The sequence below is a fragment of the Cygnus olor genome, chromosome Z (genome assembly GCF_009769625.2).
Source record: "Cygnus olor isolate bCygOlo1 chromosome Z, bCygOlo1.pri.v2, whole genome shotgun sequence".
Classification (NCBI taxonomy): Eukaryota; Metazoa; Chordata; class Aves; order Anseriformes; family Anatidae; genus Cygnus; species Cygnus olor.
In genome coordinates this window covers 58,080,496-58,094,030 of record NC_049198.1, presented here as the reverse complement: position 1 = coordinate 58,094,030, position 13,535 = coordinate 58,080,496, and the positions used below count along the sequence as shown (strand labels likewise).

The following is a 13,535-nucleotide window of genomic DNA, read 5'->3' as shown; positions in this document are numbered from 1 at the left end:
AGATGACAGAATCTCATGTAGGAAAAACCTCCAGCTCTTCCTCTGTGGACATATTTTAGAACTGGTCAAAGCTGGAGAAACTTATTTGCTTTCTTCATAGACTGGTAGGTACGATAATCTCCGAATGAACTATTTCAGATAATCATGAAGCATAGACCTTTATAATATTCATCACCTTATGCTTACCATTTTTCAAGCTTGCAACACCTAGAGACTGAGCTGAATGAAGTGTCAAACGAACACCAACATCTTGGATATAAGCCATTGTAGTCATAGGATAGACATTTGCTTGAAGAGGCAATTTGCTCATCGTCAGTCTGGGCTGGATCTGGAGTATGAACAAGGACTTCAATAAAATACTTTATTTTTAATGCGTTTAAATTTCAAAGACCTTTTCAGACATTAATCCCATGTGCTTTGGAAGCAATGATTGACAACTAGCACCAAAGTATTCATTCAACTGTATTATTTAGCTTTTTAGAGATTTGTGGCTAAAACTACCACTTTGGAAATGATAACTTCAATGTACTTTTAGATCAAATAATATTCTTTAAAAACTGAAAGATTCATCAAGGGAACCTGCACACAGAGAAAAAAAAAAAAAGAATATTAACAGTTATAGAATAAGAGAATTTTTTTTCTCCTCTAGAGAGCCAGCAGTGAATAGATTCAAGGTAGCAGAAAAGGAATTGGTTTATAATGGGAACTTATTGAAGTGCTAGTGAAATTCTTGAATGGTACATGAGGAATGAATAGTAGTATTAAAATTATTTTCACATTTAAATGTTCACTTTGGTGTCTCCAGCAAAATGCAGTACTAGACAACAAGTGGCAAAACAGCAGTCTCTTACTCAGCAGGTATGCTTTTCAGTATTTGTATTTCAGTATTTGTAATACCTATTTTTAACAAGGAAGCAAAGTTAGGAAAAGAAAATATGCTTTCTATTGTCTGTGCTGCAAAGTCCAAGTTAAGAAAAATAGTCATGCTATTTCATCAGATGCATTACCAATAGATTAAGTTATTACACTCCAAAAGTGCATTATTTTCTTACTTCCACGACAGGACCAAGTTGTTCTGTATGTCTGAGTTACTGGGCAGTACATATTTGTCTTGAGTTTGACTACCCAAAGGACTCAAATTAAACAGATGAAGGTGAAAAGGCATGAAGGTATACAGACAACTGCAAAATGGCATACCATAGCTTGCTGTATTACAATTCTTTTCTTAAAAAGGATACAGACAAATATTTAACAAACTTTATAATTTCCTTGAAAGAAAACAATTGCTACTTCATCTGATCTAAACCAAAGTTTTTACTTGGGAAAAACTTTTTACTTTTTAAAAGCCCTTTCCTGTTTAAATGAATAATGGACTTTAACATAAGAGTTTGGTTAATATGACTCATTCTTTAAAATTAGTCAAAACTGATACCCTAGCCTTTTATAATTAGGAGAGAATAATTACCTGATATCCATTAAGATCAGTATAGAATCTATTTTGACTGTTTATGTCAGATGAAATTCTCATTGCAAGCTCACGATTATATTCTCCTCTAATATCCACAATATTGGAAACTTCAACAGACTGGCCTTCCAAACCTGCATGAAAAAGATGCTTTAAAAATATCTCAATTTTTAAAAGCTATTGTCACATATATAAGATTTCCAGTGCTCCCAAAACACAGCGATCTAGTTTTCCCCTGCTAGTTTTCCTTTTTATATTTAAACAGATATTTGAAACCAGTTCAATTATGTACTATATGATATACAAATGCTTCCAATTCAGTACTCATTAAAAAGTCAATATGAAACCTTCACTGAAGTAGAACAGAAACAGAACTCTGATGATTAGAATATTCATGATAAAAACCAATGGGGTCTCAGTAGGAAATACAAAACTTTTAAATACAATAGCTAATACAATGGAACAAGATCTGTTCACAGCCTCTTGACAACAACTTCTACTAAGCAGCAAGCTGCTTGTTTGTTTTAACTAAAACAGAAATCCTCCATAAGGACAATGAAATACAAAACTGCACACTGATAAGACCACAACTGGGATGTAAGTCTTCATTAGCTGTCAACAGATGCCCATTTTATCAAAGGAAGAATTAAATATCTGACAATGCAGTCAGATGCTCAGTAAGATTTTTCCAGTGCCTCACATTGAAAGTTACATACCTTTTATAATAATCTGAGTGTTTTAAACAGTTCAGGACAGAGTTTGGACTAGAATCACACTATCATTCCGTATGACCACCTCTACCCTTTCTGTAGTCTAAAGGAACTAGCAGTTGAAAAAGGGATGTGCCAAACAGAACGGAGAAATAAAATTTCTCTTTGTAGTCATGAAATTATATTGCGCTTGCCTGACAGGTTGTAAACAAAGAATGGTAGAAAGTGAAAAAATGATTAGCTTACTTCTGTAAAATTCAATAGATTGTATTTAAAACTTTAGCTTCTAAATTCCTCCTTTTTTTCAACAGTTGACTTTATGCCAATTCACCCAGGTGGCATGATTATCACAGTTTGGGCTCCTAACCAGTCAAATCTTATGTAAGAGGGCAAAAGATCTTCAAAAATTCCTAGATTCCTAAGCTCACAAACCCTAGCGCAACCTTTTTTTATTTCTAAATTCAGAATTTTCCAGTATTGTTTGGAGTTTTGTTCGAGAACATGACAGAATGCTCATTAAGAAGGTCCTTACTTTAACAAATTCTTAAACACCCTGAACCTTTCAAGATTAGAATGCTGAAAGTGTCTACTTTCTTCAATTTTTATGCTGTTATTTGATATGTATAATATAGTAAGGGTTGTGATTTTATCACCTGAATGAGAAAGGTGTTAAAGTCTGTATTTGTTTACTCAACTTTTTTTCTTAAAATCTCCAGCCAGCTGCAACAGTACCAGCAGCTGTTAAAATGCTAATATTTATCAAGGGCTATTATACCACAGTGTTAACTGAAAAATATTTGGTTTAAATAATTCTATTTTCCCAGACCTAGTCTGTGAAAAGTGGATCCACATGCTCCATTTTTTATGCTTTTAGTCATGGCTTTTCCAACGTGAAGTAGGACCATTAAAGCATGAGGATGTACAATACAGTGTTTTGGTTTATGGTTTTAAAATTACTAGAGCAGGAATTACACTCAGCTCTTCCCTACTGCATAAGTTGAGCTAATGCACAAATACAGTTACGGAAGATAATGAAACCTAAGAAGCCTCTGATAAAAATATTAACAAAATTATGCTGGTTTCAACAACAGATGCCAATGGAAACAGAAAAAGCATTTAAAATTCACTCACTGTTCAATTACTGAACAAAACTGTCAAGCCAGATGAATCCCTGCTCAAAATAACCAGAAGTATAAAGGCAGTAGATAAAGCATTTTTTCACCAAAACTGCTGAAGAAGCTGTATGACTCAGAACTCCTGTCAGCTGGATTAGCAACGTGGTCAGGCTTTGCATCCCCTTGCAAGCAGGCAGGTTACAGTAGGAGTATCATGTCTTTATTTAATAGCAAAATATAACATACAAATGCACGTGTATATTTCTGTCCACTTACTTTGTTACTGTATAGATCTAGTAAGACTTCAAGACACATTCTTTTAAATAAAGTAATGCAATACATATAGCATTTCTTATAAAGCCCAGGAAACTGACTTCAGTACAACAACGATGTGAACTCGATCTTTAAACTTTGAAAAATGCCATTTTATATAAAGAAATTTAAATAAAAACACACAATAAAAGTAAAGAGGAAGAGTATAAAATAGTTGTATGCTCTTTGTAACAGCTGGAAAGATGAGGGGATAGGTAATGAGGGGATAGGTAATGATGTAATTACTGAAAACAGTGTGATGAATTGGAAATGGTAAAGAATACAAGAAAACTAACTAATGCACTCAAAATAAAATAAAACTTTGTGTGTTAGGAATTGGCTAGCAAGTGATTTTTACTGATAAGCCATTTCCTGTGATCTGTGAAACAGAAGTATAATATTTCTACCAGGCACTTACTGACAAATTAAAGAAAAGTGAATATTACAAAGAAAAAATGTTCCAAAACAGACTCACCCAAGACAAAGGAGAGACTTTCATTCAGGCTTTTTCCCTTCCCTTTACTACATTAAACATCCTTCTTATCTAAGTTCCCTCCTTACTAGGCAGTTTAATTTACTGAAACCCACATAGCAAAAAAACTTCCTTCATACATATTTGGCAACCCAGTACATCTAGACTTCAAGGTCATCACCCCCTTGGTTTATTGGTTACATAAAAGTATCCTGAGTGTAAACATTTCTCTTCAGAATCTTCTGCAACATCTTACTATACAACATCTTTGCTTGTATTCAGTAAGGGATGTGATCTGGAGTCCAATCTATAATTACTATATCCAAAGAGCTGTTAAGTAAACTCTGATCAGTTAATGAAATGTTACATGGCGTACTGGTAAACTCTAGCAACTTCAAACTTCGAAGTATGCATTCATATCATAAAAAAGGAGGCATCTGAATCAATGTACGTTCTGAAGACAACCATACTACGATCTAAAAAATTAAAAAAAAAATCAAACGGGTCAGTTCTGTGTGACTAAATTAGGTACTATTTGCCATGCTCTTTTTGAAATGTACGAGAAATAGGAAGATTAAGTACATTATAGATCTATTGTGCATTTCAGAGGGTGTACAGAAACAAATATGATAAATAAGATTTTCAAAACTAAATTGACAATTTTGGCATCTACAGTAGAAGTAGTAACAATATGAGTATGTTTCAGTTACCTCAACTATTGGAAATATTAAGCAATGCTTCTGTATTTCAGAAACCACCAGCAGAGTAAATAAAAATAGATGAACAACTAAAAATGCATATTTAAACATTTCAAGTCAAATTTCTACAGCAAATTTATACAATTGCACCTTTGTCTTTTACACTTCTTACTGGCCAATTTCACCATCAAATTTGGAAGGGACCAGAGCTTCCAAAGTTGTTATTTTCCTAGAACTTTCTGGGAAAACAGTAGCTGAACAGAAGAGAAAAATTAAAAGCCTCACCGAAGGAAAAGCAACCAAAACTGATATATAAGCTAACAAGCCAGATTTCAGTGCTGGTGCCCCTCAGACACAGACAATGCTGTCATGAGCTTTGCCGAGCAGGTAAAGGACATACAGTGGAAGCTCACAGGTCATTAAAGCACATGTGCAGTTGTGGAATAAAACAATAAAACAGACCTAACTATTAACGCTGCTTACAAAACACTTGCCGTTCTTTGTGACCTTAGAGAAGATGATGTTGTACTTCCACCAATAAGTCTGAAGCTATGAAGGAAAGTAACATTTTTAAACCACCAAGATACTTTTGCAGAGTTTTTCCTCATTTTCATAATTTGCAGCTATGTATACCATTCAGAAGGTTCAGTAAAGTTTGGGAACACCCGTAGGTAATTTATACTATAAGATTTCCTAATATCGAATGATCTCCAACAAATCTGTTGAGTATCAGCGTAATAACTGGCTTAAGGCTCAGAAAAGGATCATATTGATTGCACTGGACTCAGTGAAGATCTCAATCTGAATAATTCTCTAATAGGTCAGAAATGCACTTAAACATTGCAAAGACAGGTAGGGTCCAAGACCATAGCAATAAGAATCCAGTGATTCAGACAGCTTCACAATTCTTACCTTGGACATTATAGAGTCGCATGGTATGCATCACATGGTGGAAAAAACACACAACTTCTGAGAAAATCTTTCCATGAGCAACTCTTACAGTAGGTGGATCTGTGAAAATATAAGGCTACAAAAAGAAAATAGACAGAACAATTATGCTATTTTTTTTTTATTAAAGTTGTGTGTATAAATCAAAATATTTAATAATTGTTAAATATTGTTGTTTTTAATAACTGTTATACTGCACCTACACAGTCTGAAATGTTGGAGGTAAAAAACAAACAAGAAAATCACTCCTAGTCCAAAATTCACCAAGCTTTCTTTAAAGGTTCACTTTTTCTTTAGCTAAAGTTAGGATAAGCATCATTACACACCTCAGTGGTATTCTATGAGGATTAATGTATACAGGACCTACAGACAAACACAATAATGTACTATTACTGCAACTATCTGAATTCAGTTTTATGCTAGCAAAATTATACTTCCTAACTAGCTATCAAACATCACAATTTCATAACGTATGACAGATGGTTTGTCTGTTTTGTTTGCTCACAGTTTACTGTATCAGTGGTACAAACTGCATGACGAAAGCTTCAACCGTACTGTTTTAAGGATCAGCTTGCATAGCTCTTTGAAAGTAGAAGAAAGGGGAAACTCTCTTCATCAAATGCAGCTACAGTTGCCTCAACTGGGGAGCCCCCTAGAACTCAGGGTAGAGCGGGGAACAGATAAGAAACCTCAAGTGGAAGCATGGTTCCTCTCTCAAAGATATATCAGAATGTGCATCTAAGTACTCCATGTAGTCACAACTATTCCAAGTCTCAGCTAAGCAAACAATGACATTTTCAAAAACAGATTATTCCAAATTGAACTACATATGCTATACAGTGTATAAAAGGTAAAAATGGGTTAAATACTAAGTATACGCAAAGCCCAAAGGAAGGAAAATACAACAACAACTACAAAACTACTACAGGGCAATAGCATTAAATAAAGACTTCATTAACAAACAAACAAACAAACAAAAACACCTTGAAAACCACATTATTCTGAGAAATCTAAACAGAAAGTTCTTAAAGGGTGACCATCCTTCTCCTACATGCACAACTGTCAGAAGGACAGAGCATGTTCTTCCTTCTCAAGCAAGGACAACAAAGATCAAATTTATCTTGAGAAAGACAGGAAATCACAATTACATGCACAAAAGACACAACATGTCATAGAAGAACTACAGATATATCGTAGAATGGATTGGGTTGGAGGGACTTTAAAGATCATCTTGTCCCAACCCCACTGCCACGGGCAGGGACACCTCCCACTAGACCAGATTGCTCAAAGCCCCATCCAACCTGGACTTGGACACTTCTAGGGATGGGACATCCACAGCTTCTCTGGGCAACCTATTCCAGTGCCTCACCACCCTCAGAGCAAAGAATTTCTTCCAAATATCTAACAATCTACCCTCTTTCAGTTTAAAACCATTACCTCTTGTCCCATCACTACCCTCCCCCCTGACAAAGAGTCCCTCCCCAGCTTTCTTGCAGGCCCCTTTAGGTAACCGGAAGACCACTGAGGTCTCCCCAAAGCCTTGCCTTCTCCACGCTGAACAACCCCAACCCTCTCAGCCTGTCTTCATAGGAGAGGTGCCCCAGCCCTCTGACCATCCTTGTGGCCCTCTAGATTTGTTCCAATAGGTCATGTCCATGTCCTTTCTATGCTGTGGGTCCCAGAGCTGAATGCAGTTTTCTGTGTGAGATCTCACAAGAGCAGAGAAGACGGGGAGAATCACCTCCCTCAACCTGCTGGCCACTCTTCTTTTGGAGCAGCCCAGGATATGGTTAACTTTCTGGGCTGCAAACGTACGTTGCTGGCTCATGTTCATTTTTTCATCAATCAAAAATCCAAAGTCTTTCTCCTCAGTGCTGCTCTTAACTAATTCACCTTCCAGCCTGTATTTGTGCTGGAGATTGCCCAGCCTCCTTCTTTGAGCATATAACTATATGTATTTTCACAGAGAAGATTTCAAGAGGTATTGCATAAAAGAAGGAAGTGAACAAGACTCTCAAAGGCTAAAAAATCTGCCTTTCCATTCACGTTTATTCTTAAAGCTCCAGAAAAAATGTTTAACAAAAACTTTGCCAGAGCTCCAGGAGGCAATTCTGTAGCTATCAACTATAGTAATACTTTGTACAAGAGTCCAGTAGAGGAATTAGTTCCTTAGTCCTTATCTATCACATATAAGTAGAGAAGACAAACTCACTTAACCTGTGACTACTTGCTCCTAAAAGTAGGTGTTTAGATTAGAATACCACATAGGAACTGCATCAATGCCAAGAAAGTGGAATAATCAAACCCTTCAAAATCTTCCCTGCAGGTCAGGGCAATATAAAGATCCTCGAGTTGGCGAAGACTGAAACAACAACTAAAGGAACTCTCAGAAAATAACCTGGAGAAACCTGAGGTCTTCAGGCCAAACAAATGCCCTTACCAATTATTGCATAGGAGAACACTTCTTATATCAACAGCAGATTGCCAATTACATTCTGTTAGCAAAGTAACACTTATCTTATGGGCTTCTTTCTATTGTTTGAAAGAACATTTCTCACTAGGACCAGTCCATTGCAGCTCTGTGAGCCATTCAGCACCAAACCAGCAAAATGGAGAGATGCTGCATGAGTGATAAAGGAACAAAAAAGGCTATGTACTTACTACAAAAAGCAAACATTTCCCAAAGTAATTCTTTTTAAAGTAAAAAATAATAAATACCTGGAGGAAATCAGCACAAAAGTTAGTATTAACATAGCTTGTTAACATAAAACATGATGGTGACATTGATAACTACTATGAAAATGCATTGTTCCAATACCAGCAGAAAGCGGAAATGAGATGCATTTAACATCTCTCAGATTCTGAGATTTTGCTACAAAAGCTACATTTATATTTTGCATATGTTGTCAGAAATTAAGGATTTTATTTATTTATTTATTAATCTGAATTTGTGGTTCCACTAGCACATGCATTGAGAGATATGTATTAAAACCAAGTTTGCAAGTATCTCAGTTGGACATAGTGAGAGGTAAAGATAAAAAAGGAAGGGGAGTTCCTCTTCCAAAAGAGGAGTTTGGGAGTTCCAAAAGCACTTGCTGGCATGAGGTTTTAGGGGGTAGACAAGTTTTTTGCTACATCAGTGGATATATCATATATACTGAGTCCTCAAAGATGCCTGCTGCTTCTTGATTGTTGGGGAAATGGGAAAGATGAACAAGTATGGTACTGAGGGCACACGGAAGTCTTAGAAAAGCACTAATCCTCTAAAATGATTTCTTTATAGCCATCTGGAGATACACCGAGTTCAGAACCTGTAAAGAGATAGTGACCTGGTTTGCCACACAGAAAATACTTAAATACTTCAATGAATCAGGCTTTTAACAGGAGAACTTCTTTATGTACAATTAGTCTAGTACCATCGTAAATATCCCTAGAGAGATGCACAGAGGCCACTGAACAGATCCCTACTCTGAAAAACAAAGACAATTTTCATGTGAAAGTCTGAGCTGCAGAAATAAGACTCTTGCTGTTCAGACACAAATCACTTTCCTTTCTAAGTGAAGGGAGCAAACAATGACAATGCCATTTGCAAAACTGACTGGACAAATCTCTGGTTTGAATTCAGTGTTTACGCTGCCTTGTCTGGAAAATTGGACTAAATGACTTTCCAACATGAACAATACTATGATTACTCTATGACTAAATTTGGAATAAAAATATTTGGGTCTCATAACCGGTCTCAAGACTCCACTTCTTAAACAGTTAAAATGAATAGTTGCTATAGTATCTGTTTCCCTCATTATCAGTAGAATTCAATGTATAAGACTCAGCAGCCTGCTGTGGCAAGTTTTGTTAAGCCTGGAAGGCTGTATTTTCAGAAACAGGAGAAGAACTATGGGTCAAAAGGTCCAGAAACCATTTTTCAGTACTCATATTCGAAAGAAACATGACAACTTGCCCTTGGAATGAAAAAATAAATAAATAGTGAGGTAGAAATTTTAAGGGAGACAATTTGGAGCAAAATAGCATTCCATAGCTCCCTAAGATACCTTAAACTACCTGGTACCAACTGTGTGCCAAAGTATTTAAGGGATAACTGAAGACTTGCCTTCACATACATGTTTACTGGCTTGTGTAGAAGCTGGTATGACATATTGCAGCTTGAATGCATGAAGCATGGTCAATGAAAGTTTCCACCTGCAGACAACTAAATACTACCAACAGTCTTATTGTGGCCTAGAAACTTCTGGCAGTACAACACACAGTTCGACTTCCACATCAAAAATACCCAGAGGAAAGTTTTCCAGCACAGACTGAATTGCTCTTGATATATTTGAGATTTAAATCAAGAATTTGAAGTCTTCATGAAAAGTGTCTTCTCAATAGCATATTACCCTTAATTTGGCAGAGCCTGAGATTATACTAATGTTTTGGGAAAAGTAAAATGCTATGACCTCTCAAGAACTGTTTAAAGGATTACATAGCATAAGAGAGAAAGCAGTCATTTTACATCTCCAAAAACAAACAAACAAAAAAAAAAACACCACTTGGGGCAGACCTCTAAATGATAGCTGTGATGCTTGAGGGAAACGTGTAGCACCAAGGAGAGAACAGACATTTCAGATGCAGCTGATACTGGAGTCATGTGAGCACCCTCCAGCTAATTGTCCCTGCATACTATCCTTTTCCTGTTATCAGTCATGTAAAAACACAGAAAGCACTAAAAAACAGGATTCTGTGCTTGAATGAGGGTCCTCTGTTTTTTGAGATACGAGATCTAAAGGCATATACAGTGGCATTTTCTAAATGGACAGTCTCTCCATTTGTGCAGTGGACTATCTGGCCAATAAAAATGCAAAAAGATGACATTATCTTTTAGACTTGAAAGCCAAGCAGTTAGATAGCACAAACAAGTAGAAGCAACAGGTAGGCCTGATAAATATACAAAAGGATCTGTAACGAAAAAATGTTTTTTTAAAACTAGTAACAACTTTAGCTATACAAGCCAAGAACCATAATCAGTAAAGGAAGTCCAATCATGGAGACAAAGTGTGAAGGGGAATAGGACATGGAGAAAAGCTTCAGCACTAAAGATTCTGCAGGATAAAGCACATCTGTTATTATATTTTCATGCAGTACATAAGCACCCACAGTACAAACGTGTTCATAGACACAGTTACCTGAGGGAGAATTGCAATTTCCCCATTGTGGGCCTATCAGAAAAGTCTACATTATTTCTGAAAAAAAAAAAATCTTAAAGAAAATGAACCTCTCACATTGATCCCAGAAACAGTCAGCATATGACTCTTTGGGAAAAACTGTTTTGTTCTATTCCCTATTGGTATTGAACATGGTTATAGAGTGAGTAGGTCATCATAAATTGACATATCTTTAATACATAGCAGAATACATAATGAATTAATTTAAAGGTCCCTTGGGAGGCAGTTCTAAGGAGCAAAGGGGTTCAAGAACATTCTTGGACACTCTGCAAGACTGCAATCTTGAAGGCGCAGGAGTGGGCTGTCCTTATTTGCCAAAAGGCAAGACAGTGGAGAAGAAGACCTGTCTGGCTGAACAGAGCTTCTTTTGTAACTCAGGAGAAAAAAAAAAATTATGACCTTTGGAAGAAGTGACAAGAAACTCAGGAGGATTACAACAATGTTTTGAGGTTCTGCAGGGAGGAAATTCAAAGGGCCAATGCCCAGATAGAGTTTACCTTGGCTACTAAACTGAAAGACAATAAAAAAATGTTTTATAAAAATATAAATAACTAAAGGAGTTCTAAGGAGAATCTCCACCCTTTATTGGATGTGGGGGGAAACCGACACGAGATGAGGAAAGAGCTGAGGTACTTAATGCCTTTTTTGCCTCAGTCTTTATTAATAAATCTATTTCTTGTCAGGGTACCCAGCTCACTGTGCTGGAAGTCAGAAACAGGAAGCTGAATGAAGCCCTTGTGAGCCTAGGGGAAATGGCTAGCAAACTACTACACCATTTGGATACTCACAAATCTATGGGGCCAGAGGGGATCCACGCAAGGGTGCTGAAGGAAATGGCAGAAGTGTTTGCCAAGTCACTTTCAAAAATTTACCATCAGTTCTGGCTAACCAAGAAGGTCCCAGATGACTGGAGGTTGGTAAATGTGATGCCCATCTACAGGAAGAGCAAGAAGGAGGATCCAGGGAATTATAGGCCTGTCGGTCTGACCTCGGTGCCAGAAAAGATCATGGAGATCACCTTGACTGCATTCACACGGCACATAAAGGACAAACAGATGGTCAGACCCAGTCAGAACAAGTTTACAAAAGGCAGGCCCTGCCTGACTAACCTGCTCTCCTTTTACGACAACATGACACACTTCATGGATGGAGGAAAGGCTGTGGATGTTGTTTACTTGGATTTCAGCACGGCATTCAATATTGTTTCTCACAGCCTCCTCCTATAGAAATGAGCTGCTCACAGCTTGGAAGGATGAACTGTCTGGTTGGAAAAAAAACTGTCTGGGCTCAAAGGGTCATTGCGAATGCAATTAAATCCAGTTAGCATCCAGTCACAAGTGATGTTCCCCAGGACTCAGTACTGGGGCCAGTTCTCTTTAATATTTTATCAACAATCTTGGTGAGGGGATCAAGTGCACCCTCAGTAAGCTTGCCAAAGACACCAAGTTGGGTGGGAATGTTGATAGGCTTCAGGGCAAGAAGACTTTGCAGAAGGATCTGGATAGGCTGCACCGTGGGGCCAAGGCCCATTACATGACATTCAACAAAGCTAAACACCGCGTGCCGCATCTGGGTCATAACAACCCCATGCAGCAGTACAGGCCCAGGCAAGAGTGTCTGGAAAGTTGCCCAGCAGAAAAGGACCTGGGGTTGCTGGCCGACAGCCAGCTGAACACGAGACAGCAGTGTGTCCAGGTGGCCAAGAAAGTGTCCAGGTGGCCAAGAAAGCCAATGGCATCCTGGCCTACACCACAAATTGTGTGGCCAGTGAGACTAGGGAAGGGTTTGTCCCCCTGTACATAGTGCTGCTGAGACTGCACCTCAAGTACTGTGTTCAGTTTTGGGCCCCTCACTACAAGAAGGACATCGACGTGCTGGAGGGTGTGTAGAGAAGACCTACAAAGTTGGTGAAGGGACTAGAGACGAAGAGTTATGAAGTGAGGGAGACTGTTTAGTCTTGAGGAGACTGAGGGGAGACCTCACTGCTCTCTATAACTACCTGAGAGGAAGTTGAAGCGGGGAGGGTGTCAGTCTCTTTTCTCAGGTGGAAAGTGATGGGACATGAGGCAACGGCCTCAACTTGTGCCAGGGGAGGTTTACATTTGATGTCAGGAAGAATTTCTTTATGGAGAGGGTGGTTAAGTATTGGAACAGGCTGCCCAGGATGGTGGTAGAGTCACTATCCCTGGAGGTATTCAAGAGAGGTGTGTGTGGCACTTGGGTAGGTTTAGTGGTGGTCTTTTAGTGTTATGTGATGGTTGGATCTTATGGGTCTTTTTCAATAAATGACTCTATGATTTCAGGATACAATAGCTCTTCACAAATTTTTCAATAATACCGGGGAAAAAATAGAAGAATAACCATCTAGCCAAAATCAAGAAAACTGCCTGTACTTTATCCTACCACCACTTCCCACAAGGACTTGGAAAGTGTTAGTCAACCCACCTCACACTGAGAGCTGTGAACAGATGGCATTTCTTTTAGACAGAAACCATTAGTTCAAACTGTTTCAGAAACTACTACAGAATTCCATTGTTTTTCCCAGTAGGATAATTTAATCAATGTTATTAAAATTCCAGCCAAATGAGCCTTATGG

The 13,535-nt window shown here is 37.8% G+C and overlaps 1 protein-coding gene across 1 annotated transcript in view; it reads right to left on the bottom strand.

Annotated features, from left to right (window-relative positions):
• Positions 1-13,535, bottom strand: part of MAN2A1 (mannosidase alpha class 2A member 1) — a 137,297-nt gene that overhangs the window by 32,873 nt on the left and 90,889 nt on the right. Inside the window, exons 16-18 of the mRNA XM_040541150.1 lie at positions 5,685-5,799; positions 1,466-1,599; positions 187-328 (exon numbers count right to left, since the gene is read on the bottom strand). Of these exons, the coding sequence (XP_040397084.1) occupies positions 187-328; positions 1,466-1,599; positions 5,685-5,799 (391 nt within the window). The remainder of the gene's footprint in view (positions 1-186; positions 329-1,465; positions 1,600-5,684; positions 5,800-13,535) is intronic.